Below are 27,533 nucleotides of genomic sequence, written 5' to 3'. Positions count from 1 at the left end.
TCTCTTACCTACATCTTAGTTTTAAATGCAAAATGGCAAATGAACTTTATCCGACGGTCTCTGAGTTTATTCAGTTCTGTGAATACATTTTAAATCCCTAAAGTCCTCTGCTCTTCACCTATTCGTTCTTTGCTTCCCCTCCCAACTCCTGACAATTACTGATCTTTTCACTGCCTCTGCAGTCTTGCCTTTTCCAGAATGTCATATGGTTGGAAACCATAGTAGATATTTAATAAATACTTGTTTAATGAATGAATGATTGGAAACTGTTGTGACAACCCATGTGAGCTCTGAGTTTTTACCATGTCCCTGAGAGTTTAGGGGTTTAGGTGTCACTGGTTTACACTTAGATACAGCTGCATTTATTTCCTGTGGAAATCAACTTTAGGTCAGAAATTATACTGTTTCCTGAGGATGCATTTTAAATCATTGAGATAAGTTTTGGTCAATATTTTAATAAAGGGAAGCGATTCATTGCACTGATTTGGTAGTATAGGAGAGTAAATCCTTTCCCTTCTTCCCTTGTCGGTTCTTTGGCTGGTCTAAGTTAAAGTGACATGAGCTAGATTAACAGGAGAAAAACTAATTTTGAATGTACAGGAGCTCATAAAAATATGAGACTCGAAGAAGTGACCAAAGTGGGCAGCTTATATGCCTTTTAGACACAGAGACAATAAATTTGTCAAGTATTGACAAGACAAAGGAGTTTGGCTTGGGGTAGCAAATTAGTGAGGAAGTAACAAGATTTGTTTATACAGCCTCCTCAGCCCTAAATTCCCTATTTCTGGTGATATGGATGTCTCTTTACCTTCTGGTATAGGGAGGGACTTTTCTTTCCTGCTTTCAGGGGGACAAAGGAGGGTCAGAGTATCTTCTTTTACTGGCTGTTGCTTAAGTAACTTTAGTTCAAACTAATCAATATGCAAGGTGGCGTATTTTGGGATGGCATACTCTGTTTCCCCTCAGCAGAATATTCCTCATCTGGGAATTTGGTAAGATAAGTATATCTCACTAAATTCAAAACCACTGCAAGTAATGTATGCGACTGCCCCCAGTGAAGGAATGAAACCATATCCCCCCCCCCCAGATACCCTAGATGCCCTTCTACCCTTTGAGTCTATAGTGCTACATCTTCTCTTTCTTTATAGGCAAAAAATAATTGCCAAGAATGAAGAAATTTATGAAGAACGATCTGGAAGGTCAACCTCTATCTATGAGGATGATTGTGACACTTTAAAATATGACAGCAATGAAAAACAAGAATTTTGAGCAGAAAAGTTGTTCTCCGGTACAAAAGATAATAGGAACTCCATCTCTGTAGGCTTAGAGAACTCTTGTGAGGTTTTCTTGAGAAATGTGTATTATGAGTTTAGTTCCTTGGTTCCCTTGATTCTACTTTTGCCTTTTCACAATTTGCTTTCTTCTAAGTGGTTGGGAATGTTTGAATTCCCATCTCAATTATACAGATTTTCAAGACTCTTCATTGAAAGGTGGTGTTCACTATATGTGAATCTGAGCTTTCTCTGGGCAGTGTACTATTTTCTCTTCCATGTTTATGTATTTCATTATGAAAACACTGATCTGAAGAACTTCTCCCTATTAAATGTTGACTATATTTTGAAGTTTAGCTTTTGTCCCCCTGGGGCTTTTAGCTAGCAAGAACGATATTGATTCAATTCCAAAACCCTTTTCTCTTACGTGCGTCCCCACTGCTTCACTTCTCAATCATCTTCCCTGTAACTATGATTTGGGAAAAGTTTCTGATGATTCTTGCCACCTTCTCTAAATAATCACTAGAATTCAAATCCCCACAGGGCAGGCAACATAAATAAGTGAAGTGGATGGAACAGAAGGAAAAATAATCACACAAACAAGCACAGTGATAAATGGTAATTGGCAGCAGCCTAAATGTAGGAGACTGAGCGGGGTGGTATGGGACTGGGTGAACCCATTCCAGCGCGGCCACACAAGAGCACGGGATCAATGAGGTCAGGTACTCTGATTTGTCGAAAGAAAGGATTGTGGTTTTTATATGACCTGTCCCAATTTTTAAATATCGGCAAAAAATTCTTTAAGAAATACAACTGTGTGAGCCAACATTGGGAGCCTGGAGTGAAACATACCTGTGATCCAAACGTTTTCCACCTGTGAAATGCCAATGGCAAACAACAGAGACAAAACGAACAAACAAAACAATCTCCAACCAACAGTAAGTTAAAATTCTATTTTATTTTCTTAAAAATATTATTGAAAAAAATTACTGAAAAAATATTTTTTAAAAAATGAATATTTAAAAAAACTTCATATAGATTTAGAATCAAGAAAGGGCAAAGGCATGAATGAAGCACAGTATCATTAGCAAAAAAAGCAAATCAGTTATTGACTGAGAGAAGCATATATATACTGTAAGAGCAATAAGAGAAAAGGATGTTAAAAGCTTTTAACATAAGAAATAGCATTTTCAAACATACATTTTTTAAAAAACATGTAAATTAGTGTAGAGGATGGCTTGGAAAGGGAGGGACTGGAAGTACAAAAAGATAAAGGTAATGTAACTTTAGTCCTTTCAAATTTGGATTTAATGGTACGTATAAATAATAAGAACAAGGGAAAGAATTCCTAGATTTTGTGAAATCTAAATCTAAACAGAGTTATGGTGTCTTTTGCCACTGAAGCAGGGTCGCCTCGTAGCTCAGGAGCGAAGGCTCAGATGCTTCTGAGATTGCCTGACACACACATCAGAAGACATCAGGTTGGATGTGAGAGCATTACACATGAGGGTTTTTTAGCTAGGACAGATCACAAAAATCTCCTTCAGTGACCTTTGAGAGGGAGTCACCGGCATCACCCTGCATACTGTTAAACAACAGAAATTCAACTGAGTAAATGTAAAGATCAAATTTGATCGAATTGCATTAGGTCACTTTCCTAAGGGGAACGGAAGGAGTTTATCTGGTGGATTATTTCACCAGTGCTGACCAGGTAATTCCATGTTGACTGCTTAAAGTTTACATTCCCAGGGAATTGAAACTGCATTTCGGTTAGGTATTAAGTCTTGGTTTGCTGACGTGGGGTTTAGCGCAAGTGACTCCATTTGGGGGCTGCTGTCTCCTTTTTAACAATACCTTTTAGGGGTGTCTGGCTGACTCAGTTGGTGGAGCGTGTGACTCTTGACCTTGGTGTTGTGAGTTCAACCCCGTGTTGTGGGATAGGGAGGTTGGGGAGTGGGAGGGGATAGAGTTTACTCGAGGAAAAAAAAAAGCCCAACAGTACCTTTGAACAATTGTACCTCACATTCTGCTCCACAGAAGCACACCCTGTTAGCAGGAATGTAAATCTAACAAATTCTCATAAGAACCAGGAATAAGGCATCAGCCCTTTCACAGAAAGGAGGACAATTATGGCTTTGACTTTTCTCCCAGTACTTGAACAACATTCACTTATTCTGAGGCCTTTCTTGGGAAACTGCTTTCCCCATCCCCCCTCTTCTTATGCCTTATAAAATCTCTCCACCACCCTTAATTTCTGTGTTCCAAGTTAAAGCTTTTTTAACTTTTTTAAAAATGCTTAACAATTTGAAGGGAATCAAATGATTCCAGGCTGAAAACAGATGAGAGATGTGCAAAGAACATTCATTCTGCCACTGTTTTTGAACCTAAATTTATGATGTTACATTTCTTTTAAACTTTCTATATTTTCTTATCTAAGTTTTTAAAAAACTTTTTCATTGAATCAAAAATAAAATTAAAAACGTACCTAGGGCTATAAATCTCTAGCTATTAGTGCAAAGCCAGAGATTTAGGCTTAAATTTGCATAGGAATTAATTTATCCTGACTCCCATTCTCTCCTCTTCCTGCCATCCAAAAGGAAAAAAAAAAAAAAAAAAAAAAAAAGCTAATAGCAGCATTTTACGAAGAAATAAATTAAGCATAGTGTTATGCAGCTAAACAGTAGCATCAATTAAGAGGGAAAAAGAGTTTTTTCCTCAGTGTGAAAGTAGGTTGTGGCATTTGTTTCCCCATGTTTTTCCTGTCATCCTTATTGCTCACTTCAAAGTTCACCTCGGTAAGGATGGTGAGAATATCTTCGCCCCTGAAAAACAACAACTCTGTGACCATCTGTGGTGGAACAACACCGGCAAGCCCTTCCTTCCGCTGTGCTTCCTTGACAGTTCCTTCCTTCAAAACAGCAGGCATTTGAAACCTTAAGTTGCTAAACTAAGACATGGCAAAGCTTTCCAGGTAAAGGAGTAGCTTCAGCGTAGCTTAATAACTTACCTTTGGTTTACTCAAGATCTCTACTGATCATCAGAAACCTCGGGGTCAACATCAGATTTGGGTTCCTTCCCTCCTGACCTGTTTGTAGCTTACTCTCGCATGTACTATGTCGTTTGCCCCCATAGTCACCTCAATGCACCTCCCACACGTCCTCTGCTTCGGTGAGCATCTGATCACTTTGGGCAAGAGAAAACCCAATGTGTTCCGCAGCCGCCCCACCCCTCTCTCACCAGCCTCTCTTTTCAGGTGAGCTGGGCAACGCGTTCGTCTACCTCTGTAGGATTCATGGTCTAAGTTACAAAAGGAAAACGTGATGTTGATGTTGGGGTTCACTCCTGGATCTGCCGTGGGAAATTCTCGCTCTTCGTACACTTAGCATGGTTAGACATAGAACGAGAAGGTTTCTTGCTACCGACCTGTCAGTTATGTTTGCATGTGGATGAGCTGTGACTACAAAACCATCATTTAACTAAAGGAAACATAAGGTATAATAAATAAGGTAGGATATCTTCCCACATTTTGTGGTTTCACAACAGGCCAAATTAGTGGGAATATAAAGGGTTTCTACTCTCTGGTACTTGTCTCCCACAACACGCCGACAGGGTTGATTAGCTATGATTGAACTTTAACAGAGTTGGAGAATGTTAAACGTTGAAATGGGTTATTACCTTATTGGAAGACTTCCAAAACTAGTTGAGTTGGCTCAGTCCTGTTTCTGCCTAAAAACAGAGCTGGACTGACTTTACCATCATTCCCTGCTTTAGGATACCCCGACTGTCCTTTCAGGCACTAAATAAAAGAAACTCTGCAGTAGGTGTCTCGGATTTTTCCATCTATGAACCAAAGATGTTAACACTTGCCCCCCTCTCCCACTTTGCGATTGACCTGGGAAGTACAGCTATGTCACCCATAACTAGAAATTTAGAAACGTATGAAGGGCAGAGTAGGCAAAGTTACCTAGGACATCTTTCTCTCAGGCTCTGGCAAAGTGACTGGATATACCAGGTCCCCTCCATGGGGTTTCGGTAGGAAACACAATTATTCACAGTGGCCATCCCCAGCAGAAAGTCAGCATCTTCTGGGATATATCTCTTCTGATAGGATGAGTCCATTTCTAAATAGGCTTCCTTCTGTTCAGAGTCAGTCTCAACAGCTATACCTTTCTGGTAGTTATCCCCTTGACAAGCCTGAATAAAAAAGATTTTGGGCTTGCCTGCAAGGGAAGGGCACTTTGAACCAGTGAAGTAAGAAGTCAGCTCATAGATGGGGACTTCTTGCCCATCAGAGCCATAGATGATGCCCTTGTCTCCATGGGAGAGGATGCAGCAGATGAAGCAATCCCTGCTAGAGTGGTCCATGCTTTGGTAGGATTTCAGAACCTCACAGATTTTCTTGGCTGTACAGTCTTTGAAAGGCACGATCTCAAAATGAAGCTCACTAAAGGTCTGACACAAAGCATCTGAAAAGTAAAACAAGAAAAGTCATGTTACACCACAGTAAGTCGCAAACCACAGCCCAGAGCTAGAAAGAACACTGATCAGATTAAGAATCCAAACCAGAACTGAAAAACAAGACCCCTTATATTACTGGCCGAATTCCAAAGTCTTCTGAAAGCTGAAAACACTTCCAGTCCTGAGGCAAATGAGAAAGGGAAGAATGCTACTGTTGGCCTTCTGTCTTTTCTCAACTAGTCTATAAGATGAGTAAGCTATTATTTAGACTTTCTACCAAACCAATTTAGAAAATGATTGTATTACTTACATAAGCAGAATAAAAAGCAAAACAAATTAATAGAAGATGCATACTTATTTTATCCTGAACTCTCTCAAAATTGTTTATCAAAATATAAAATATGAGGGGAGCCTGGGTGGCTCAGTCAGTTGAGCATCTGAATCTTGATTTCGGCTCAGGTCATGATCTCAGGGTCATGAGATTGAGCCCCACGTCAGGCTTCACACTCAGTGCAGTCTGCTTGTCCATCTTCTTCTCCTCCCCCCCACTTGCACCTGCTCTGTCAAATAAATAAATAAATCTTTTTTGAAAAATACAAGATATGAAAGTTTAAAAAATCAAGTAGAACTAAAAGGCCTATTACAAAAAAGCTATCCCTTCTCTAACTCTCCCTGTTACCCATTTTCCATGAAGGCAACCACTTTCAACTTTTAACAACTATTTTGTTGGTATTCACCTCCATTTTTTTATGAATTTGGGCAATTTGCTATTTATTTAATCATAAATTTTAGACTTTTGTATTGAGTTTCTATTATGGAAGATGAGCATTTGATGCTCTTATACAGTTATTTATGACTTTTAGTCGAATCGATAGTACTATGTAAACATAAAATTCTTTAATTATGCTTCCTTTCTTACTAAATTTTTTATCTTTCCTGGAGTTAGTAATTGCATTATTTTTTCATTACTTTGTTTTCCATATGCATAGCCTTATTTTTTGCCCAAGTTCTCTAAGCTCTAGTCAAAGCCTTTTAATATTTTCATGGTGCCTGATTTTTTTTAACTAAAAATTATATATATTTAAGGCATACAGCTGATTATATACAGTGACGTGATTACCACAGTCAAGCTAATAACGTATCTCCTCACATACTTGATTACATTGTGTGTGTGTGCGTGTGTGTGATGAGAGCACCTGAAATACACTCTCTTAGCATATTTCTAGGATTCAATACAGTATTATTAACTATAGTCATTATGTCGTACATCGGATCTCTAGATTTATTCATCCTATGTATCTGCAACTTTGTACCTGCCCTTTGACCAAAAGGTCAGAAATACAATCAAATATTATTTTAATAAAAATGTTTTGATAGTGGGCGCTTGGCTGGCTCAATCAGGTAAATGTCCAACTCTTCGTTTCAGCTCGGGTCGTGATGCCAGGGTTGTGACATGGAGTTCCACATTAGGTCCGCACCAGGTGTACAGCCTGGCTAAGATTCTCTCTGTTCCTCTCCCTCTGCCCCTCCCCCTGCTCTCTCTGTCTCTGTCTAGAAAAATTTAAAAATGTTTTGATAGTAAATGAATGGAAATCAAAGGCCTGAAGTCTTTTCTTCAAGACCAAAGTATATGACAATGAGTGATATAGTCAATGAATGGACTTAAGTTCTGTGGCTTTTGACATCTTAGAATAGATTTGCTTGAATAAACTGTTAAGAGACCATTAGCAGAGTCTTGATGATTAAAATCAACCTACATTAATTTTCTGAACTTTATTCAGTTAAAAAAATAAGTCATTACCTGATGTTATGACTCGTAAACATTATTTTCAAAAATATATTGGTTGGGTTGGATTATTTCTATCTATCACTTTTAGTAGTAGCCATTTTTATGTTCACATGCTGAAAATGATTTGTTCATTTAATTTGTAAGTTCTCTTAAGTTTTCATTTAACTTGTAAGTTCTCTTGTAAGTTGCTCCTCCTAAAGAGGCTGACCGAAAGAATTTTTGGCTAGTTTAATATTTGAAAATGCAATTTCTGGGGTGCCTGGGTGGCTCAGTCATTAAGTGTCTGCCTTCGGCTCAGGGCGTGATCCCGGCGTCCTGGGATCGAGCCCCACATCAGGCTCCTCTGCTATGAGCCTGCTTCTTCCTCTCCCACTCCCCCTGCTTGTGTTCCCTCTCTCGCTTGCTGTCTCTGTGTCAGATAAATAAATAAAATCTTTAAAAAAAAAAAAAGAGGGGCGCCTGGGTGGCACAGCGGTTAAGCGTCTGCCTTCGGCTCAGGGCGTGATCCCGGCATTCTGGGTTCGAGCCCCACATCAGGCTCCTCTGCTATGAGCCTGCTTCTTCCTCTCCCACTCCCCTGCTTGTGTTCCCTCTCTCACTGGCTGTCTCTATCTCTGTTAAATAAATAAATAAAATCTTTAAAAAAAAAAAAAAAAGAAAAGAAAATGCAATTTCTAATTAAAGACTTGCAATTTCATCTGCCCAACTTTTATAAATGCAACTTCTATATGTGGTCTTGATCCCAAGGTAATGTTTTCACCTAATACTTAATACATTCTACAGAAACACTATTCATCAAGTTGAATTAAAAGCAAAGCTTATTGTTGTTGCTTTTTATTATAAGCTTTTTAGTAAGATTTGCTATTTTATTTTATATACATTACTTTGATTAAAAATTAATTTAAAAAAACAAAAGCAGAAAATTAGCAAATATATAAGAATGTTCTTCACTTCCACAAGGAAATATTGGTTATATCCAGTTTTTTTCTAAAACATGAGGCCCTGATGGTACAATTTTTGTTCTCCCCTTTTGATAAAAAAACTTAGGTATTAGAAATATTTCACTTCTTTTCAGAGTTCTACTGTACCTGCATCCAAGTCTGTTCCATTCCTATCCTTAATGCTCTGAAGTTTGGGCACTTCCTTCCGTGCTATGCTAAAGTCGTAATTGTTAAAGATCAAACAATATCCTCGAGGTTTGCTTTCCATTCGGTAAACTTTGTCCGATGTCTGGAAAACAAAATTCCAACCCAGGAGCTGACTCTGAGGGTCAAATACTTGAGATGTGAACAAACAGTAAGAAGTAAGGCTGTCCCCTTAGCCATCCTGGGATGCAAGGGCACTTTGAACAGCCCTACCCCAACCTGATGTCATTTCTCTGGTGAACAGGTTTCCACCCATTCCCGTGACACAGGATCCCCAGATTTCTGCCCCACAGTTAGTATGTAAAATCAGGGTCCCAGTCCTTGGGCCTCTTGAGCACTCTGCACATATATTAATATTGCTGTCATCATAACATGCATTCATCGTTTGTTCTTGTTTCTGCTCAAGGCGGCTAACATTTGCAGCAGGAACTAGAATTTATTAATTTGTGAGAGCTCAATCAGGAGTTGCTGAATGAATGAATGTCTTCATGCTGTCTTTGGGCTGCCTGTCTGTCACCTTGTTATTCCGTTGGCCATCTAGTCAATTTATCTATATTTCTGAGCTCACAGCTGAGGGCCTGCCCTTCACACGTGACACAGCACGTCCCAGGACTTTGAAAGCCGAGGACTCCATTTGGCTCTCAGGACCACTGTGACTGGAGGAGAGAGATGGACTAGTCAGGCAGCTCTTGGCTTTGTTGCAGGTGACAATAGCCAGACTCCAGTGCCTGACAGTATCAGGCAGGGATGGCCCTGTGTCCTGATTTCCCACGGCTGTTTCAGTGCTGAGACACTCAGCATTTATTGGGAAATCCAGGCAGCTCCTCAAGGTAGAGAAAAGTGCTCCACGCTAAGGGCTCAAACTCCTGGCTCTATTATGTCATAACCTTAAGACTCTGTGCAAGTTACCTAATCTCTCTGGCACTCGGTACAGTTAGCTGTTCAGTAGGGACAGCACTCAGTAGAGTGCTTTGCTATTTGCAGAGTGCCACATGACTTCGGCAAATCCTCGGTTTTCAGACCTAGAGAGGTCTGGTAATTTGCTCAGGAGCCCACCTGTAACTGATCCCTCCCTCAGCTTAATTTCGAGTCTCCCACTGACTGATAGCATTCAGGGTTTCCTCTGCTTCCTGCCACAGAGAGGAGTGAACAGGCCAATGAATCAGAATGTGGCTGGGGAATCTTTGAAAGTTAATAAACCAAAGCGACTGTCTAGAAAGGCCATTCTTGCACTGGCTCATTGAGATGAGAACATAGAGACAGCTAGATCCTGAGCCTTTGCTGCTCACCCCTAAATCACCATGGAGAAACAGTTTTGAAATGTCAGCCTAAAAGAAAAGGCTTTGCTTTTCCCTGTCCTGCTAGACTTTTCTCCCAGAGCCTTCTCCTACTTTGGCTGAGGCAGCTGCTGAAAGGGTTGCCAGGAGGCTTCTTGCTTCCTCAGCCCTCCAACTATTCCAACACCTTTGTCTCTGGTTTTAAAATAAAATTTTCGGGGTGCCTGGTTGGAGCCGTCGGCTAAGTGTCCGCCTCTTGATTTGCACTCAGGTCATGGGATTGAGCCCAGCGTGGAGCCCCGCCTCAGCCTCTGCACGCAGCACGGCGTCTGCTTGAGATTCTCTCTCTCTCCCTCTGCCCCTGCCCTGCTCACGTGCGCTCGCTCTCTCACTCTCTCAAATAAATAAATAAATAAATCTTTAAAAAATAAAGTAAAATTTTAACACTTTCTACTTTCGAAACTTAAAAAAATCACATTTTAAATTTGTCCGTTTCTCAAATTTTTCTATAGTTCTCAAAATTTCCAGTAAGCATCTACCCCTTACTAGTTTATCTGGACGCTTCAAAGCTGAGGAATGCAAGAATTAGAATCTGCAATGCAAAGAGAAAAAGGAGTTCGAATTTCGACACACCTCTGGTTCACAGTCCTGTTCTCCTGGAGAGTCCGACATTGGCGGTACCCTCAGGGATTCCTCCCCTACAAGCAACTGAGACATATCTGGAATGAAACATAGCAGGGAAGGGATTTTCGTAAAGAAACACAGAGCACCCAGGATATCATAAGATCCCCTTTAAAATGAAAACTCACGGACTGACTTGAACATAATATCCTTGCAGTCCACAGAATAAAAATCTTTTTACAGACTAACGCTTCACCCATTTCAAACTTGCCAGCCTAGGGCTGCAAGGTCTATGTCTCTTGACAACAGGTGTATCTTTCAATGTGTAAAGAAGGTGACAAGTAGGCACTGAGCCTTCTTGATTTTAGGAGAGCAAGACCATTAAGATGTGGATGTGTGAGAAGGTTGTGGGGAGAGGAGGCAATGGGCATATCTGATAGTAAATTAACTAAGTATTAAAAATGTATTTTGCATATTACCATTTGAAATTTCATCTAGACTTCTTTGAGGGCTCAGTGTTTGCTCTGAATTAAAAAAGAGACACATATTTGATTAGAAACAATCACGACATAGAGGGATTTGTCAATTTAAGAATACATTTTGCTAATTCACAGCTGTTATTTCTACCTCTGCTTAATTCTTCATAATCCGTGATTTTCTTCAGCAGGCTCTTGTTAATTTGGTCACAGATTCTTTTCAGGGTATCCAGATTTCTTTCCCCGAGGATGACCCTCTTCTCCATCTCTATGAAAATATCAAACAAGTTCTAGAAGGAAGAGAAATGAAGTTGGAAGACTGAACTGAGACACACTGGCTTTTAAATGACATTTTCTTTTCTTTTTTTTTTTTAATTCCACTTTCTCCAAACAGAGGACCCACCCTAGCTTCCCAAGCTCACCCTCCTGCCAGAACACCCTGGTCTTATAAGCCAACAGAGCACTAGAGAAGCAATTCTGTCTTTTCTGGCCCAGGAAGACAGAAATGAGAAGGTAAAGGAAAATCAGTGGTCACCCAGGCCCCGGACCCCAAGCCCTGAACCGCAACCACCTGCGGACAACTTTAGGTGACGTCTGTGAGACAGCCTGAGCTGCATGGCTGAGACACAGTAGCCTGGTCCCTGGAGTGACAGTGCTGGGGACTGCGTCTCTCCGACACTGCCTCTGGGACCTGATCCACCTCCAGTCCCGTGTTCACACGCACACACACGCACAGAGTTCCAGGTTCCAGGTGGTTTCAGGGACTGCTGAGTGGGGAGATGTCTCAAGCTCACCACTGTCTAGCCTGGCTCTGCAGCGTCCCGCAACGGGCTGTGCCTGCACAACCAGTCTTCTTCCCTAGCTACTGACTCTGCCATGCTCCTGACGATTCATGGGAGCAGCACGTCACAGTATATGAAGGGATCGTATCTGCAACACTGCTGTCCGACCACTCTTTTCTTCTCCCCTGGTTGAAAAGTGAGGGTCCAGGTTGCTTTTACTGGACTAGCCCTCTCTCCAGTCACAGCAATCCCCACCGGCTGACTCAACCTCAGGACCAAATCTTGCTGAAACACCAGGTCTTACCAAGTCATCGTGCAGTTTACATCTGGAGATCTCCTGGCTCAAAAAAAACTTAAAGGACCTCAATTCCAATTTGCTTACATCTTCTGAAATCTGAAAAAGCATGACCCTGTGGTGGGAAATGGAGACACTTTAGAAATGGTTTCTCAAATAAGTTGCCATTGGATAAAAGGAGTGGCAGTGGAAACTTGATTCCTGTCCCCTCCCCTTAAAATAAAGATAGCTAATGACATACTTTGTGAGTTGAATCCTTGGAAAGGGCCTGCTGCGGTGACATGACAGGCTACTGACTCATGCCTAGCTACTCCACCCATAACAGAATTAAGGTCCACTAACTATGCTGTTCAGTTCATTTCAGTTAAATGAATTGTGTTTTTCCTTGGTCCTTCACTATAAAATCAAGAGCTTGTTGCAGTAGAAAAAAAAAAGTTTTTATTTTGGAAATTACACTTTTCAAAATGCAAACTGGATCATCACTTCTTTTTTGTTTAAGATGTATTTATTTATTTGAGAGAGACAGTGTGTGTGTGTGAGCACAAGCAGAGGGAGCGGCAGGCAGAGGGAAAGGCAGAAGCAGGCTCCCCGCTGAGCAAGGAGCCCGATGTGGGACTCGATCCCAGGACCCTGGGATCATGACCTGAGCCGAAGGCAGGCGCTTAACCTACTGAGCCACCCAGGTGCCCCAGATCATCACTTCCTTAATTAAAACTTGGCAGTGCTCTCCTGGCCATCAACTTCAGTAGGAAGGCCCAACACTTGGTTTTGGAATACAGACCTTTGTGCACTGAGCCCAGCCTACCTCCTAGGCTTCTCTAGTCACTCCTCAGCACCTGCCATCTACTCTCCAAACACACCCAGCTGCTTTGCCTCCACCCCTGTACGTTGTACTCCTCACACCCCCATTCCCTTGTCCATCTGCAGACACAAACTCACCCACTAACAGCTCAAGTACCGCCTGAGTGTCCTCAAGGCTGCATTCACCGCACTGTGCCTTTGTATGGCCAGAAAGTTTACACACATGCTATATAATTGTCTGTTTATGAAGCCCTCTGAGTCCCTGAGAGAGGGTCCGTGCCCTTTTTGTTTCCATAAGCCCAGTGGGTGATGAGGTGCCGTGGTTAAGGGCAGAGGACCTAGATGACGTGTTGGAACTGTGGTTCCATCAGCTCGAGCTGTGTGACCCTAGACATGTTATACATTTTCCCCTCATCTGTAAACTTGTAGATGATACTATATACCACTGGGACATATTAAGAATAATATGAATAAGTTTATCTGAAGTGCTTAAACCAAACTTTGGCAACACACCGAGTGTTCGGTATACAACAAGCATTATTATTTCTTAATCCATGATAGGTTCTTGGGATATTTCTGTTGCAGGAACAAAGGAATGTTTAATAAGTCAGCAAACTTTCACCATTGTGGTGTAAAGGAAAATAACACAAAAACATGCTAACTTCAAATTAAATTAGAAAATTAAAATCCTGAAAGTAAAAATAGTATAGAAACAGAAGTTTCTCAGTATTATCATCTGTATCATCCTTCCTCTCATAGAATCTCTACCCTAGCAGTGTTTCTCCAAAGTTTTCCCAGTTTGGCCAAGATTGGGTCCAGTCAAAAGCTACCAGACCTTTTAACTTTATTACAAGGTATTTTGCCCTCTTACTTTCCTCATTTCTAAAACCTACATGCTTTCTTGTACCATCGCTGTCTAGAAATAAACCTGGGTAGTTTATAAGATACTTATAGCTAGCAATTATAATTTGAAAATAAAAATGTCGGGGCGCCTGGGTGGCACAGCAGTTAAGCGTCTGCCTTTGGCTCAGGGCGTGATCCCGGCGTTATGGGATCGAGCCCCACGTCAGGCTCCTCCGCTATAAGCCTGCTTCTTCCTCTCCCACTCCCCCTGCTTGTGTTCCCTCTCTCGCTAGCTGTCTCTATCTCTGTCGAATAAATAAATAAAATCTTTAAAAATAAATAAATAAATAAATAAATAAATAAATAAATAAAAATGTCTAGTGCTTTCTCATAAATGGAAAGTGGCCACACTAGCAATACTTTTTATTTCCTGGCTAATATCCAACAATGATGAACAACAGTAGACCGTACTTGTGCTGACCCTTTTGTTCCCAAGCTAACATGTTAAAGATTTAACAGACAGAGACGCCTAGGTGGCTCAGTCGGTAAAGTGTCTGCCTTTGGCTCAGGTCATGATCCCGGGGTCCTGGGATCAAGTCCTGCATCGAGCTCCTTGCTCAGTGGGGAGCCTGCTTCTCCCTCTCCCTCTGCAACTCCCCCTGCTTGTGCTCTCTCTCTCTGACAAATAAATAAATAAAATCTTAAAAAAAAAAAAGGATTTAACAGAGAGATCCTCCCTTGTGAGGCACTCAGCCTTCCACCAAAGAGGTACAGGTCACTGTCTGGCCTTGACAATTTGCCTTAGCCTTGCTTCCATGACAGGAGTGCAACCCTCAGAAGACCAGGATGGTGGGCATGAGACGAGACCCTCCAGCTTTCCTAGTTCTAGGGTTGTTGTTTTTTAGGATTAATTGCTGCCTTAATGAAAAAAATCACTAGGGAGATGTCACAATCCCATTAAAACAAAGTTATCCAGTATTGAATAATGTCCTCCCCGACTCCTCCTCAGTTCATGTCCACCCTCGCTGGGTGAATGTAAGACTTTATTTGAGAAAAGGATCTTTAATGAGGTAATCTTGTTAAGATGAGGTCACACTAGATCAGGGTTGGACTTAATCCAATGACTGGTGGCTTTCTAAGAAGAGGAAATTCGGACAAACAGGCGCAGAGAGGAGATTGGAGTGATTGCATCTAAAAGATGAGGAAGGCCAAGGATTGCCTGCAAGCACCTAAAACTAGGGGAGAACGGACATGAAACAGACTCTCCTTCAGAGCCCCCAAGAAACCAATCCTGTTGACATGTTCATTTCAAACTTCTAGCCAGCAGAACTGTGAGAGTATGAATGTCTCCACTGTGGTAAGCCACCCAGTTTGTGGGACTTTGTCACAGCAGCCTTAGGAAACTCATACACCCAGCACATCTCTTTTGTCACTTAAAATGCCCAAACTTCAAGCAGAGAAGCATGGTAAGGAACATGCCCGAATCTCAGGTCTCTGAGTCTAAGGACTGAGGCATTCACAAATAGGCCAGGCTAGTAGAGGATAGTGGCTTCCAGCCCTGGCTGTGAGGTCTTACTGTCACACATGCCATCATTACTGACAAGAGAAAAGAGGCCATGAAATGGGCCACAGCAAAGGCTTGAGTAGAAGTTTTCAGAAGAGAAGCTAAAAATAACTTTGAGGAGTGTCTTGTAATAGGACATGTTGAAAGACAGAAGTTGATCATGCGTTCCTGTTTTTAAAGTCTGTTGCCTATATAATCAGTCATCCCTCACAACCCCAGTGCTGCTTTTTCTGCCCATGTTTTAATAAAATCACCTTTTGCACCAAAAAAAAAAAAAGTCTGAAGATGTAACAGAACATAGCTTGTTATCAGCCCTGGGTACCCACTCTCCCACAGGTAGGGAGAGGCCCGGCTGCCAGGCGTTCTGCAGGACAGACGACTGAGCTCCCACCACTCTCCTGGCAGCAGCCGGGCACACAGGGGCTCGGCAGGCTTTGAGGGGTCTGGCCTGGCCGCCCCAGCATGATGGGAAGCACGCACCCCTCATTGGAGAACTTTGTGATGCAAGTCTTTCAGGGCGGAATAAAAGCCTAGAGCCCCACTGAGAATTTCCACAGTCATCCACAAGCAGGTGGGAGGGGGATTTCAGGGAAGCAGCAGGGATGCTCTACCCAGTAATGGGCAAATTAAGCACATGACGTGGACATCAGCAGAGCAGAGGCAAACAGAAGAGTAGACAGGCGGAGAGAGAGAACATTCAGAAGATGGTGGTTTTAATGTCAGCACACCTATAGGTCATGTTTCACTTTGGAAACAAATTTTTTCTATTTTATGGTTTCACTTTTTTTTCTGAATTATATATAAGATCTCTAAATTTCTTAATCTGGCCCTGGTGGGACATCCTCGAGGAACTTCCAAAGTCATATGACACAGACACCTGCAATCAGCCCTGCCCACAAAGATGCGTCCATTGCACCCACACCCCCCACTGCCTGAACTGTGGAGGTTGTCCCCACCTGTAGGCAGAGATCTGGGCTCTGCCTGGTATTTGAAGCTCCTGCTCCATCTCCTCCTTGCTGGTGTCCAGGTAGGTAACCAGCAGGTCCAGTCTGTTAATTCGGAAAAGCAGCTCCTTCAAGAAGGACAGGTTGCTTTCCTCCAACATTCTCTTTTCCTGGAGTCTCTGGAATAACATCAAGGGATCCTTGATGGGTTCCTGCTTCTTCTGTGGGATGTAGTCCATGCTCAGGAACTTGAGGGAGGCCAGCTCATCACTGTCCAGCTGTTCTCCAATATTATAGAGGCATTTGCTGAAATTCATGTTGGTCAAGTATCAGGAGAGTGTTGTGGTAGCCTAGGTCAAAATACAATATAATGTTCAGATGGGGAAGAGACGTACCAATCACCAGTTTGTCCCTCCATTAAGTGCTATTACCTCTACTATACACCAGACAGTTTACTGAGGACACGGGGCAGGAAAAAAAAAACAAACAGGACACATATCTGCTCTCAACTAGCTCACTATTTTGGAAGGTAGATACACTGATTAGCCAATAGTCAGAGAGTTGTGACCAAGGCACCATAGGAATACACAGGTAGGACCCTAACTCAACCAGGGAGAAGGGCTTCCCAGAGGGAAGGCACCTTTGGGAAGGAGGTGGGAAAGGACAGTTCTTGCGGGAAGTAATTTATTCAAAAGATGGAAGCGAGAATGTTCAAGTCAATTCAGGCAGGCACAAGGAGCTCAATAAAGTGACCGCAAAGTGTCTGGGAGGGGGAGTGATGGGAAAAGGGAGAAAGGCGTGGCCAGGAACCATTACAAAGGGCCTCGTACTGTGGGGCAAGGGCTCAGGCTTTGTCCTAGAGGCGATGGGGAACCAAGAAATATAATGTCATCCAGTTTGGGATTAACATTTACAGTGTGGAGGACAGGGGGCGCCTGGGTGGTTTAGTGGGTTAAGCATCTGCTGTTGGCTGGGGTCAGGATCTCAAGGTCCTGGTCGGGCTCCTTGCTCAGTGGGGAGTCTGCTTCTCCCTCTGCCCCTCCCCCTGCTCGTGCACTCTCTCGAGCTCTCTCTCTTTCTCAAATAAATAAAATCTTTCCTTAAAAAAAGTGTGGAGGATAGACCGGAAGGGCTGGAGGCTGGAGAAGTGATGGGGTCTGACTGAAACAATGATACTAGGAAGACACGATGCAGGGCCACCCCCCAAAGGCCTCAGGATTAGCACCCACAGCTGATCAAGAACTCACGACTGAAAATGAAACCAAGTCCACTTTGTCAGCCTTCCAATTCAAAGAGTCTCCAAATCAGATTACATGGTATTGTCACACACATTGTGAGCAGATACAAAAGGAGACGGCAGTATTTCTGGAAAACCCGGACAACCGTCATGCAAACAGCCCAGGATCTGGGGTTCCTCCTCCCATGAGCACCTTGAGTCACGCCCTCCCCTCCCTGCTCAGATAGGCCAATGTTTGTGATAAAACAAGCCCATGGAGCAGGTTTTGTATTGGATTCTTCATAGGAACGAGCTTGGGACCCAGCTCCATAAGGTGGCTGCAGTATCACCGTCAAAGCCAGGAAGCTCGTCTGCAGCTGACCGTCAGGGCAGGGGGAGTGGAATGGTTCAGAGTAGGAGGCATGGGGGTCTGACAAAACTCGGATCAAAACCCCTCTGATGCACTGGCCCCAGGCCTGGGCAGCACAGGCTCTCTGAGGCTTAGGTGCCCCCTCTGTAAAATGGGGATCAGAACAGCCACCTCCTCAAGTGTCTGACTAAGTCCAATAAGGCATGTGCAGTGATGGCCAGCAACTAATGCACAAATGAGGGTTAACCCAAAAGAAGGAAACAGATCCTGGCTGTGGGGACCCGACAGGAATTGGGCACTTGAGTACTTTCCTCACCCTCCTGGTTTCCCATTTCCCCCGTGGAAAACTCATTGGGAAGTAGTGTTTTTCAAACTCCGCAAAGTCGAAGAGCTCTTGGTTGACGCCTTGCTCAGATGCTCCCGTACCTTAGGAGGTAGTCCTGGAGGGAGGGCTACAGTCTGAGAACCTTGAGTTAGAAAACCTTTAACTTCCCATCCAGTTCCACCATTTCCTTGATCCCACAGACTCTGTGCTCCTGGGCACTTTTCTTAACCTCAAATGACCTTAACCTGTTTGTACCTCTTTCCTCCCGGAAGCAAAGTGGATGTATTCCTGGGTCCTTAAGCTCCCTGCACTGGCTAACATTCTTGGATGAAATCACAAATGCTGATTCCATTACTTGAGGTAATTATGTGAACAGGACCCATATAAAATAGAAGTATTTGGGGGGCGCCTGGGTGGCTCAGTGGGTTAAGCGTTTGATACTCAGTTTCAGCTCAGGTCATGATCTCAGGGTCATGAGATCAAGCCCTGCATAGGACTCCGTGCTGGGCATGGAGTCTACCTAAGATTCTCTCTCTCCCTCTCCCCCAGTTTCTCCCAACTCCCACTGTCCCCTGTGCACACGGCTCTCGCTCTCTCTCAAATAAATTAATTAAATAAAAATATTTTTGATTTGCACAATAAGTTTAAGTTTTAATATTTTTATAAAGTGCCTTGACAGACTTTGAAATTTTTAGTTTTTCCTTTAAAAACACCTTCCCTCTGCCCCACCCACTCTGATTATAGAAGCAGTGTTTTTTGTGTGTGTGAAGATTGAAAATATAGTAAATTATAAAATGGTCACAGTTATCATTATCATACACACACACACACACACACACACAAAGATACATTTATATAATAATTAGAATCACACTGCATATCCAGGCGCATACACCAATTTTTCCCAACTTAATATTTAGAATGAACATTTACCCCACCATTCATTATTCTTCTTTGGCATATTTTAAATGTTTTTTTTTTTTCTCCAGCATGCAGATACATCAAAATTTATTTTAAGGAATTTTCAATTTCTTTTCTCTTAAAAATAATACTGTGTTGGGAAGTTTTTTCATACATCCTGTGCATATCTCTGATTATTTTTCGCTCAGAATTGGAATTATGGGGCAAAATCTTTTCTCTCCCTTATAACCTAGAACTTACATCATTGTTTACACAAGTTTTCTTGATTCAGGAAACTAGAAGAAAGTATTTTGGACAGGTAAACTTTGCATTGGATTCCCAAAGGCTGCAGAGCCTAGATCTTTCACAAAAGCAATCAGTTATCATGAAAATACTTTTATTTAGAAAAGACACCTTAAATATGTGGCTAGCACCTGACAGCATAGGTTCAAAATGTAGCAAACAAAACCTTGTGGACATATAAGGGGACAAACTAGCAAGTTCATTCCCTAAATCACACTCCATAGAAACGCACGTGTGCTAAACAGGATATGTGCATGGACTGTCACCACAACACAATGTGTAACCCTGAACAACTGGAAACATCCCTAATGTCCATCAATATAGAAATGGCTAAATAAACTAAGGTATAATCATACTACGGAGTACTGTGCAGCAGTTAAGAAAATGCACTCCATCTTCTGAAATACAAATGATAGCTATCCAAGATGTGTTATTATGACAGTAAAAAAAAAGTAGAAAAAGCAAATGCAATATAAAAAAAATACATGTACTTTTTAAGATATACTCAAAGCAATACAATTAGATTTTCAGTGGTTACAGATACACATGCAAAAGGAGAAAATAAAAAGGTAACGGGGTTCTGGGAAGAGACACACCAAATTCAAAAGTTTCTTCTGGGAAATGAAGGAGAAAACTAGAACTTGGGGGTGAAGGAGTAAGGAAAGAGAATTGCCCTTTTCCTGTAATATGGTAGGAAGAATGTCTGCAGATATTCTCAGTGTAAATGAAACTACTGTTAAAATACTTGAGTGTGTTCTTGGGTTTAAAGTTGTGTAAGAAAGTGAGCGAAGGAGGAACAGGAAATGACATACCATGCGCATATTAACCAGGAAAAGGGACCAGATCAGAGGAGCGAGCGACATAACCACAGTTGTGTTTTGTTTTGTTTTGTTTTGTTTTTTAAGTAGGCTCCATGCCCAGCACCCAGCGTGTAGTCCAACATGGGACTACAACTCACAACTCTGAGATCAAGACCTGAGCTGTTATCAAGAGTCAGTAGCTTGGGGCACCAGGGTGGCTCAGTTGTTAAGCGTCTGCCTTCGGCTCAGGTCGTGGTCCCAGGGTCCTGGGAGCCAGCTCCCTGTTGAGCTCACTGCTCAGGGGGAAGCCTGCTTCTCCCTCTCCCACTCCCCCTGCTTGTGTTCCCTCTCTTGCTGTGTCTCTGTCAAATAAATAAAAAATCTAAAAAAAAAAAAAAAAGAGTCAGTAGCTTAACCAACTGAGCCCCCTAGATGCCCCTACATTTGTGTTCTTAAAAGAAAAAAAGTATTAGAAGAACTTAAACTTTAAAAAAGAATTTAAGAACTCGGAGAACCTATTTGCCCCCAAAATAGCAGGAAGCTTCCTCACACCTTTCTCAGAAAATAGAAAGTCTAGTAGACTAAGTAGAAGACTGGAAGATTGAAGTGGCCCGAGTGAGAACTCGAACCATATTTCCTCCCCCAGCAAACACACACCCTCTCAAAGACATACAAAATAGTCACAAAAATTGTCCACAAAGAAAATCTTAATACAAGATTTCCAAAGAGCACAAATAGTACAGTCCATATTCTCTTTTTGAAATTAACAGTGAAATTAGAAATTAATGTGTTAATTAAAAGTTAACAATGAAAAACAGCCAAACCGAACACACCTAAAAAAAAGGGCTATTCACATTGAGGTGGCTTTTTCCACACATGCTGTTAGAACAATTGGGCAGGCTTCTAGAACAAACTGAAATGGATCAAAACTAAACTCTTTACGTTAAAATAAGCTTCAGATGGATCAGAGACTCAAACCTGAAAATTAAAATACTTAGGAAAGAAACATTGGAGAATTGTTCAAAATAATCATGCAGTGGTAGAGAACCTTTCTAAGTACAACAGAAAACCTGGAAGCCATTACAGAAAGGTTGATAAATGTCCTTATATAATAACTAAAATATTCTGCCAAAGTAAGCCAGACAAAATTTAAAAATAAATAAATATGGGGCGCCTGGGTGGCACAGCGGTTAAGCGTCTACCTTCGGCTCAGGGCGTGATCCTGGCATTGTGGGATCGAGCCCCACATCAGGCTCCTCTGCTGGGAGCCTGCTTCTTCCTCTCCCACTCCCCCTGCTTGTGTTCCCTCTCTCACTGGCTGTCTCTATCTCTGTCGAATAAATAAATAAAAAATCTTTTAAAAAAATAAAATAAATAAATAAATAAATAAATAAATAAATATATAAATCTGGCACTTGGGGGGAAAACTAGAAAAAGGACTGATTTTCTTAGAGTCAATTTTTTTTTAAAGAGATAAAGACCAACAATCCAATGCATAAACAGGTAAAGATCATAAGCACACAGTTCAGAGAAAAGTATCAGTGGCTTTATTTTTTAAAACCAATGGCTTTTAAACATTTGAAAAGATGTTCAACTTCATTCACACACACACACAAAAAAAAGGCAAACTAAAATTACAAAAAACCATTTTTCAACTATCATATTTGTGAAGCACAAAACTTGCAAGACACAGTGTTTTGAAACGGTGGAAATAAAAACAGGTAAGTGGGTAATTTGGCCGTAGGGGCCAAAATATAAAAAGACCCCACAAGTGAACTTCCAGGAATTTTTCCCATATTAGCTTAAACGTGATGTACTTAAAAAACAGGTCCAGAGCTGTTCATGGGCAGCATTGCCTGACAGAACAAAGCGGCAGAAACAACACTTATCAGTATCAGGAGTTCAATGAAATCTGACTCAGATATCTTAAAAGAATAGGAAGATTGCTATGATTGGATTTGTGTGGGCTCTACAACGGCTTATGCAGTGGTGCGTGGATTTGTGTGTTCACAGACGATCCGCGAACAGAACCGACACGCAGGAAGCCGCTTCAGTGATTGCGGGGGAGGAGAGGAACTAGAAGCCCGGTGGGGGAGCGGCCGAGCCCGGGGGCGGCGGGAAAGTCAGCCTTCCGGCTAGAATGTTTAGGAGATGCATGTATTCCTTAGTCTACACTTACATTTAAATGAAAATCACTACTTAAAGACCCATTTCCATTCGTAAGCTGGAAAGGATCTAAACTAGGTCCAGCCCTGTTTAGTGCCCTTAGCTCCAATGTCCTTAAAATTTTAAGTCAGTTCTAACCTCTGTTAAAATCTCCTTTTACAGAATCAAATGAACCGAAAAATCAAACAAGCGAAATCTTTTTTTCTTCCATAATTTTTTCTGATAACGATGCTTATCGTATTCATTGTAGAAAGCACAGAAAAGATAAAAACGAAAACAGAAATTACCTATAATTTCACCATCCAAAGATAATCACCTAATAATATTTTACTATCTTTCCTACCAAGCATTTTATATACATATTTATATTTTCCCTCGTATTTTATCATACCATACTTCTGAGGCATAAGTGGAATTTTCACTGGTAATATTGTAAGTATATCTTGATATCTTCAGTTTTTTCTTCTATGGCACAGATTTTTAAATTTGTGAAGTACGAAATCATAGGATTGGACCATAATTTACATAACCAGTCTCTGCTTCCGTTTAGAATAAGATCTTAAGATATAAATCTCCATGTACACCTCTGATTATTTTCTTAGAATAATTTCCTAGAAGTAGTAACTACAGAGTCCAAAGGACTAAACCTTCTTCAAGGCTTTCGTTACATATTCAACAGCATTTTCTGACGCTATATAATAATAATAATAACAGTGATGATGATGATGCAATCCAAGGCCAGGGTGATATGAGTTTGGTTATAACATGATTGGCACTTGGCTCCTGTCCTCTGTAGCTGCCTCAGCTCATTCATTTTATTGTCTTTGCAAAAATTAGACAATGCTTTCTAAATGACTTTTGCATCCCATCAAAATGGAGAGTCAGTAGGGAAAATGCAGGCAAGGCTTCTTTTCTGGTCCAGGTTTTACAGGGCACACTACGGCATAATATTCAGTCTTGGTTTGTTTAGGTCACACGTCTCTCTAGTCACAGTGCCTGGAAAGCAATTAGCTGCAACAGATTTTTACACCATTGACAATGGGCCCTCTGGGCACCGAGATCCACGGGTACACGGACCGTGGGATGATTCTTGTTTTATGGGACCAAGGTTTATTGCATAAGATCGTGGGCTAGAAACTTTGTTACAGTAATATTTTTAAAAGGACATTTATTGTATTTTTCTGATCCTAAAATAGTAAATTTTACACTTATTCCTTAGAGAAAGTACAGAAAAGTATAAAAAGAAAATGAAAAATCACTGAGAAACTCACCATTTAGAAGTAACTCTGGTTACATTTGGTGGTTTCCTTCCATGTATATTCACGTGTGTGTGTGTGTGTGTGTGTGTGTGTGTGTAAATACACATATATATAATGTGTTTATATGCATACATAAAAGATATAAATTTGAATATTTTCATATATGATGCATACAAGGCAAAAGAGAGGGATGGGGATGCAATACCGCCAGGAAGTTTTCTTTCACTTTGGATTATATGATATCTGTTAAATCATAAATCCATACAAACAGATTTGTATTATATAATATATAAGTATCTTTAATATTTTTAATAATAAATTTATGCCCCGAAGTATTTGATATAAATGTTTGTATTATGATATACAGGTGTTTATAACATATATCTATGTAAATCTAAAAATATTTTTTTGACTTATTTTACTACAAGCCTCTGAAGAAATTGGTATTATCATCTTCATGTTACTATTGTGAGAAGTCAGTTTAGAAATAAACTGGTAGGAGAGGCATCAGGCTCAGATTTGAGCATCTCCCTCGACAATTTCAACGACAGGCCCTGATTTAGATTTTATTCTGCTTGCAGCTAGAAGCCAGTGAAGGAATTTAACCCAAAAAAAGACATGTAATCATAATATTTTCAAAGATTAAAACATAAAAAAATTCTTGAAAGACAAAAATACTCCCAAAACACAAAACCAGGAATTCTTAATAAATCCACTGTGTCAGAGAGAGTGACCGCACAGAGCCTGACAAATCATCAGACCAGTACGTGCCAGAGCCTAGATTTAGATAGTGTCATCTCCTTCCAGAGTCCCAACTCTACCCCTGCTTAGGCCACAATTTAATTAAGGATAAGATCTCTGTACAAACAGTCCATGCTTGGAGCATTCCAGAAAAACCTCACCTAAGCTGGATCCTTAGGATCTGGAATCTAATGGGGTTCTCGCCATGGTTCTCAGAGGGACTACTAATTCTTACGGTTTTCCCACCCTCAGCCACCTAGAAAATTCTAGAATCAAAGGTCTTTCTCCCGGGAGGTCCAACCAACCTTACCAAAGAAGCCAATCCTGGGACCCCACAATGGCAGCAGCTTCTTCACAGGCCTGTTTTCTACTGAAGCAACTAAAATGAGAGTGAAGGGCGGCGACTAAAACAAGAGTGAAGGGCTGAGGAAGAAGAGTTACTGCTCGCTACTTCCTGTTTACGTAATGACTGACTCATTTAAGCCGCTTGCCCCTGCGCAGCACCTCCTCCCAGAACTCAAGAATCTAAGAGGAACAGGGGACAGGGTTGGGGGGCGGGGGAACCGAGCCACCTGAGCTTTGGCTCTGGCTGTGTGACTTTGGACGGGTCATTTTGCCACATCCCAAAATGAGAAAGTTGGACTGGATGGTAATTAACCCCTTCTTTTCAAAGTTCAGGAATTTACAGATTTTTCTGGGTTCATTATGAAGACATGAATGTTTTCATTCAGTAAATATTGATTGAGCACTTCTGAGAGCTCTGAAAACTGTGGGGGTCCTCAGCATGGCTCTCAGAGGGTCTGCTAACCCCCACAGCTAACTCAGGGTTTCTCATCTAAACTAGAATATGAGGATCACCTCCATGGGCCCCGAGGCCACCAGCTCCCACCCTCAGCAGCCTGGAAAACTCTAGAATCAAAGGTCTTTCTCCTGAAAGGCCCAGAGGACCTTACCAAAGAGACAGACAAATCCTTGGGTCCTCAGCATGGTCTGGGCCCTGGAGATACAACTGCACAAAACACACTTAGCCCAGCCTTTTTGCTGTGAATCAGCTGAAATGCTTTCTGATGTTAAAAGTACAAAGAAAAAAAAATCAAACACTGCTCTTCTTTGAAACTCTTTTTTCTTTCCCCAAAGAGAATATAAGCTTTCAGAGGGCTGAGACCCATCTTAGAGCTGAGAGGATTAAAGAGGTGTCAGAAAGCGCCTCTTGCCCTGCAGAGGGCCAAGGTAAGTACTATCGATGCCCTTCGCTCCCACTTGATTCTGCCCATCAAGTCTGAGTGAGAACACAGCAACACAAGGAAATCCTGTTAAGGAGTTAAATCCTAGCCCAGGAGGGATTCCCTGATTCTTGATGCTTCCTGAGCATCCCCCCCAGCATTCATTCCACTGTTTTATGACCAGTTCCTGGGCTGGGCTGTGAGCCTCACAAGGGCAGGACCACATCTTTCATGTGTGTGTTCCCAGGACCTGCCACGGGAGGGGCAGTATCGATGACCTACAAACAACTCTACACTCGACGAGAAGAAAGCCCGTAGAGGGACAATGGGTCTGATAGTGGAGTTCCTTGACAGGGATGCTTATAAAGCCAAAGTTTACGAAGTGATGCTCAGACACTTTAATAATCTGAGAAAGACAAAATAAAGCAACATGATACCCACTCTCTACCCATCAGATTGGCCAAGGTTTGCAAGGGGGATCAGACCAAGGATTGGTGGGCAAGTTCTTATTCATCCCTAGAGGACTGTGAAGACTGTTCCAGCGTGTAATACCACGTAGGGCTTAGAAAGTGGGACCTGGCACTTCAAGTGCCAGTGTGCTCCTTTTAAAAAAAAGAAGCAGAATGAGCAAAATACAATCCAAATAATACTAATATATAGTAATAATCACAAATACTTACTGAGAACTTAGTAGCACCAGTCACTGTTGCAAGTGGTTAATGTGTATTATCTCATTTAATTCTCAGGACCATCTCATGAGGTAGTATGAATCCTATTTAATGATGAGGAAACAGAAGCACAGAGAAATTACTTACTTGTTCCAGCTCATAGTCACAAAGCAGTGTGTACACACAAAACGACGATACATTTTGGAAAGATACAGATCAATTCAGGGATAGTATCAAAAGATTTAGAGAGCTGTCCTGCAGGGAGGGTCGGAAGTGGAGGGGAGGGGGAGATGGAAGAAAGTGCCAACGAAGCGGTGGGCAGGATCTGACAGATTAACTCAACCCTCTGCCCAAATGGGAAAGAAAACAAATGAAGTAGGTAAACAATGTCTCGTGGAATCTCCAAACTGATCCAGCAGGAGAGACACTGTGTCTGTGTTTGAGGCAGCAGGGGAGACACTAATAAGGGAAATGTAGCAGAGGAATTGGAGATCCCTCTGGGTTAAAAACCAGCAAAGCCCCTGGCTGTGGTGCAGAAGAAAGCCCACTGAGAGATGTGGGGCCCTGGCAGGACCCTGAGGTGTCCCCACTCTGCCCGCTAAAGGAGTCCCAAACACACGGTATTCAAAAGCCACCTCTGCACCAGGCACTCACCTGCTCCACCCTGTCCCAGGGACATCGCAGAGTGCCCGAAGCCAAGACCGCTGAACTGCCTAATTTCACACAGACTCCTGAGACCTGTCCACCCAGCCAGAGAAAAATCCCTTGAAAGAGGGTGGGGAAGAGGAGGGTGGGGATGGAAACACCTCCAGGAAGAAGTTTTCTTTTACTTTCGATAACGCCACCTACTGCCTCCCCCAGTGGACTCACTTCCTGTTCCCCACATTCAGAATTTATTAGTGAATTCAGCAGGGCTTTAAAAAAAAAAAAAATCCCAAGAGACAAGAGCAGAATCTGGTCTTCAGCAAGCAAGAGAGAAAATTCCTCAACAGAAAGATCTAGAAAATAAATTTGATTCCTAAAGCAAGAGGACAAATGACTCACTCAAACAAGAAATGCTTCTTAAAGAAACAGATGCCCAATTTCCAACCATTCAGAAGAGGGACTTGGGCAATTTGTCAACAAGTAAACTAACTGGTTAGTAAGGGGGGCAGAATATGTCACCCAAAATATACCACTTTGCATATGAATTATTTTTAATTAGAGTTTCTTGAGAAATAACCAGTGCAAGAAGGACAGTTCGAACCTCCTTTTCCTCCTGAAAGCAGAAAATAAATCTCTGATGTGAGAGCTACC

General features: G+C 41.8%; 2 protein-coding genes across 4 annotated transcripts in view; one reads left to right on the top strand and one right to left on the bottom strand.

The window, feature by feature from the left end:
• Nucleotides 1-3,310, top strand: part of FLACC1 (flagellum associated containing coiled-coil domains 1) — a 34,365-nt gene extending 31,055 nt beyond the window's left edge. The window contains exon 15 of the mRNA XM_026492184.4: nucleotides 1,149-3,310. Coding sequence (XP_026347969.3) covers nucleotides 1,149-1,269 — 121 coding nt within the window. The 3' untranslated portion in view covers nucleotides 1,270-3,310. The remainder of the gene's footprint in view (nucleotides 1-1,148) is intronic.
• CASP8 (caspase 8) lies at nucleotides 2,211-27,103 on the bottom strand. Of its 3 annotated transcripts, XM_026492185.4 has the most exons (10): nucleotides 26,892-27,103; nucleotides 26,250-26,341; nucleotides 16,279-16,616; nucleotides 12,124-12,229; nucleotides 11,189-11,327; nucleotides 11,041-11,085; nucleotides 10,574-10,659; nucleotides 8,607-8,748; nucleotides 5,236-5,737; nucleotides 2,211-4,093 (listed from the first exon to the last, which is right to left on the bottom strand). In XM_026492185.4, the coding sequence occupies exons 3-10, from the start codon at nucleotides 16,581-16,583 to the stop codon at nucleotides 3,958-3,960; spliced, it is 1,461 nt and encodes a 486-aa protein (XP_026347970.1). In that variant the 5' UTR covers nucleotides 16,584-16,616; nucleotides 26,250-26,341; nucleotides 26,892-27,103; the 3' UTR covers nucleotides 2,211-3,957. The 3 variants fall into 3 exon arrangements, with proteins under 3 accessions (XP_026347970.1, XP_057159932.1, XP_026347971.1); XM_057303949.1 differs by lacking the exons at nucleotides 26,250-26,341; nucleotides 26,892-27,103 and adding an exon at nucleotides 24,652-25,191; XM_026492186.4 differs by lacking the exons at nucleotides 26,250-26,341; nucleotides 26,892-27,103 and adding an exon at nucleotides 24,657-24,877.
• Nucleotides 27,104-27,533: the final 430 nt, after the last annotated feature.

Source organism: Ursus arctos, unplaced genomic scaffold (assembly GCF_023065955.2).
Source record: "Ursus arctos isolate Adak ecotype North America unplaced genomic scaffold, UrsArc2.0 scaffold_1, whole genome shotgun sequence".
Taxonomy (NCBI): domain Eukaryota; kingdom Metazoa; phylum Chordata; class Mammalia; order Carnivora; family Ursidae; genus Ursus; species Ursus arctos.
Note: the sequence above shows the minus strand (reverse complement) of the source record. Positions and strands in the feature narration are given on the sequence as shown.

Coding starts and splice junctions, on each gene's coding strand:
- CASP8 (XM_026492185.4), bottom strand. CDS start 16,583: ATGAATTTCAGCAAATGCCTCTATAATATTGGAGAACAGCTGGACAGT. Junction 8,749..10,573: donor AACAGGACTGTGAACCAGAG/GTGTGTCGAAAT, acceptor TTTGTTTTCCAG/ACATCGGACAAAGTTTACCG. Junction 4,094..5,235: donor CTGAGAGAAAGATGTCCTAG/GTAACTTTGCCT, acceptor GTTGTTTTTCAG/GGGCGAAGATATTCTCACCA.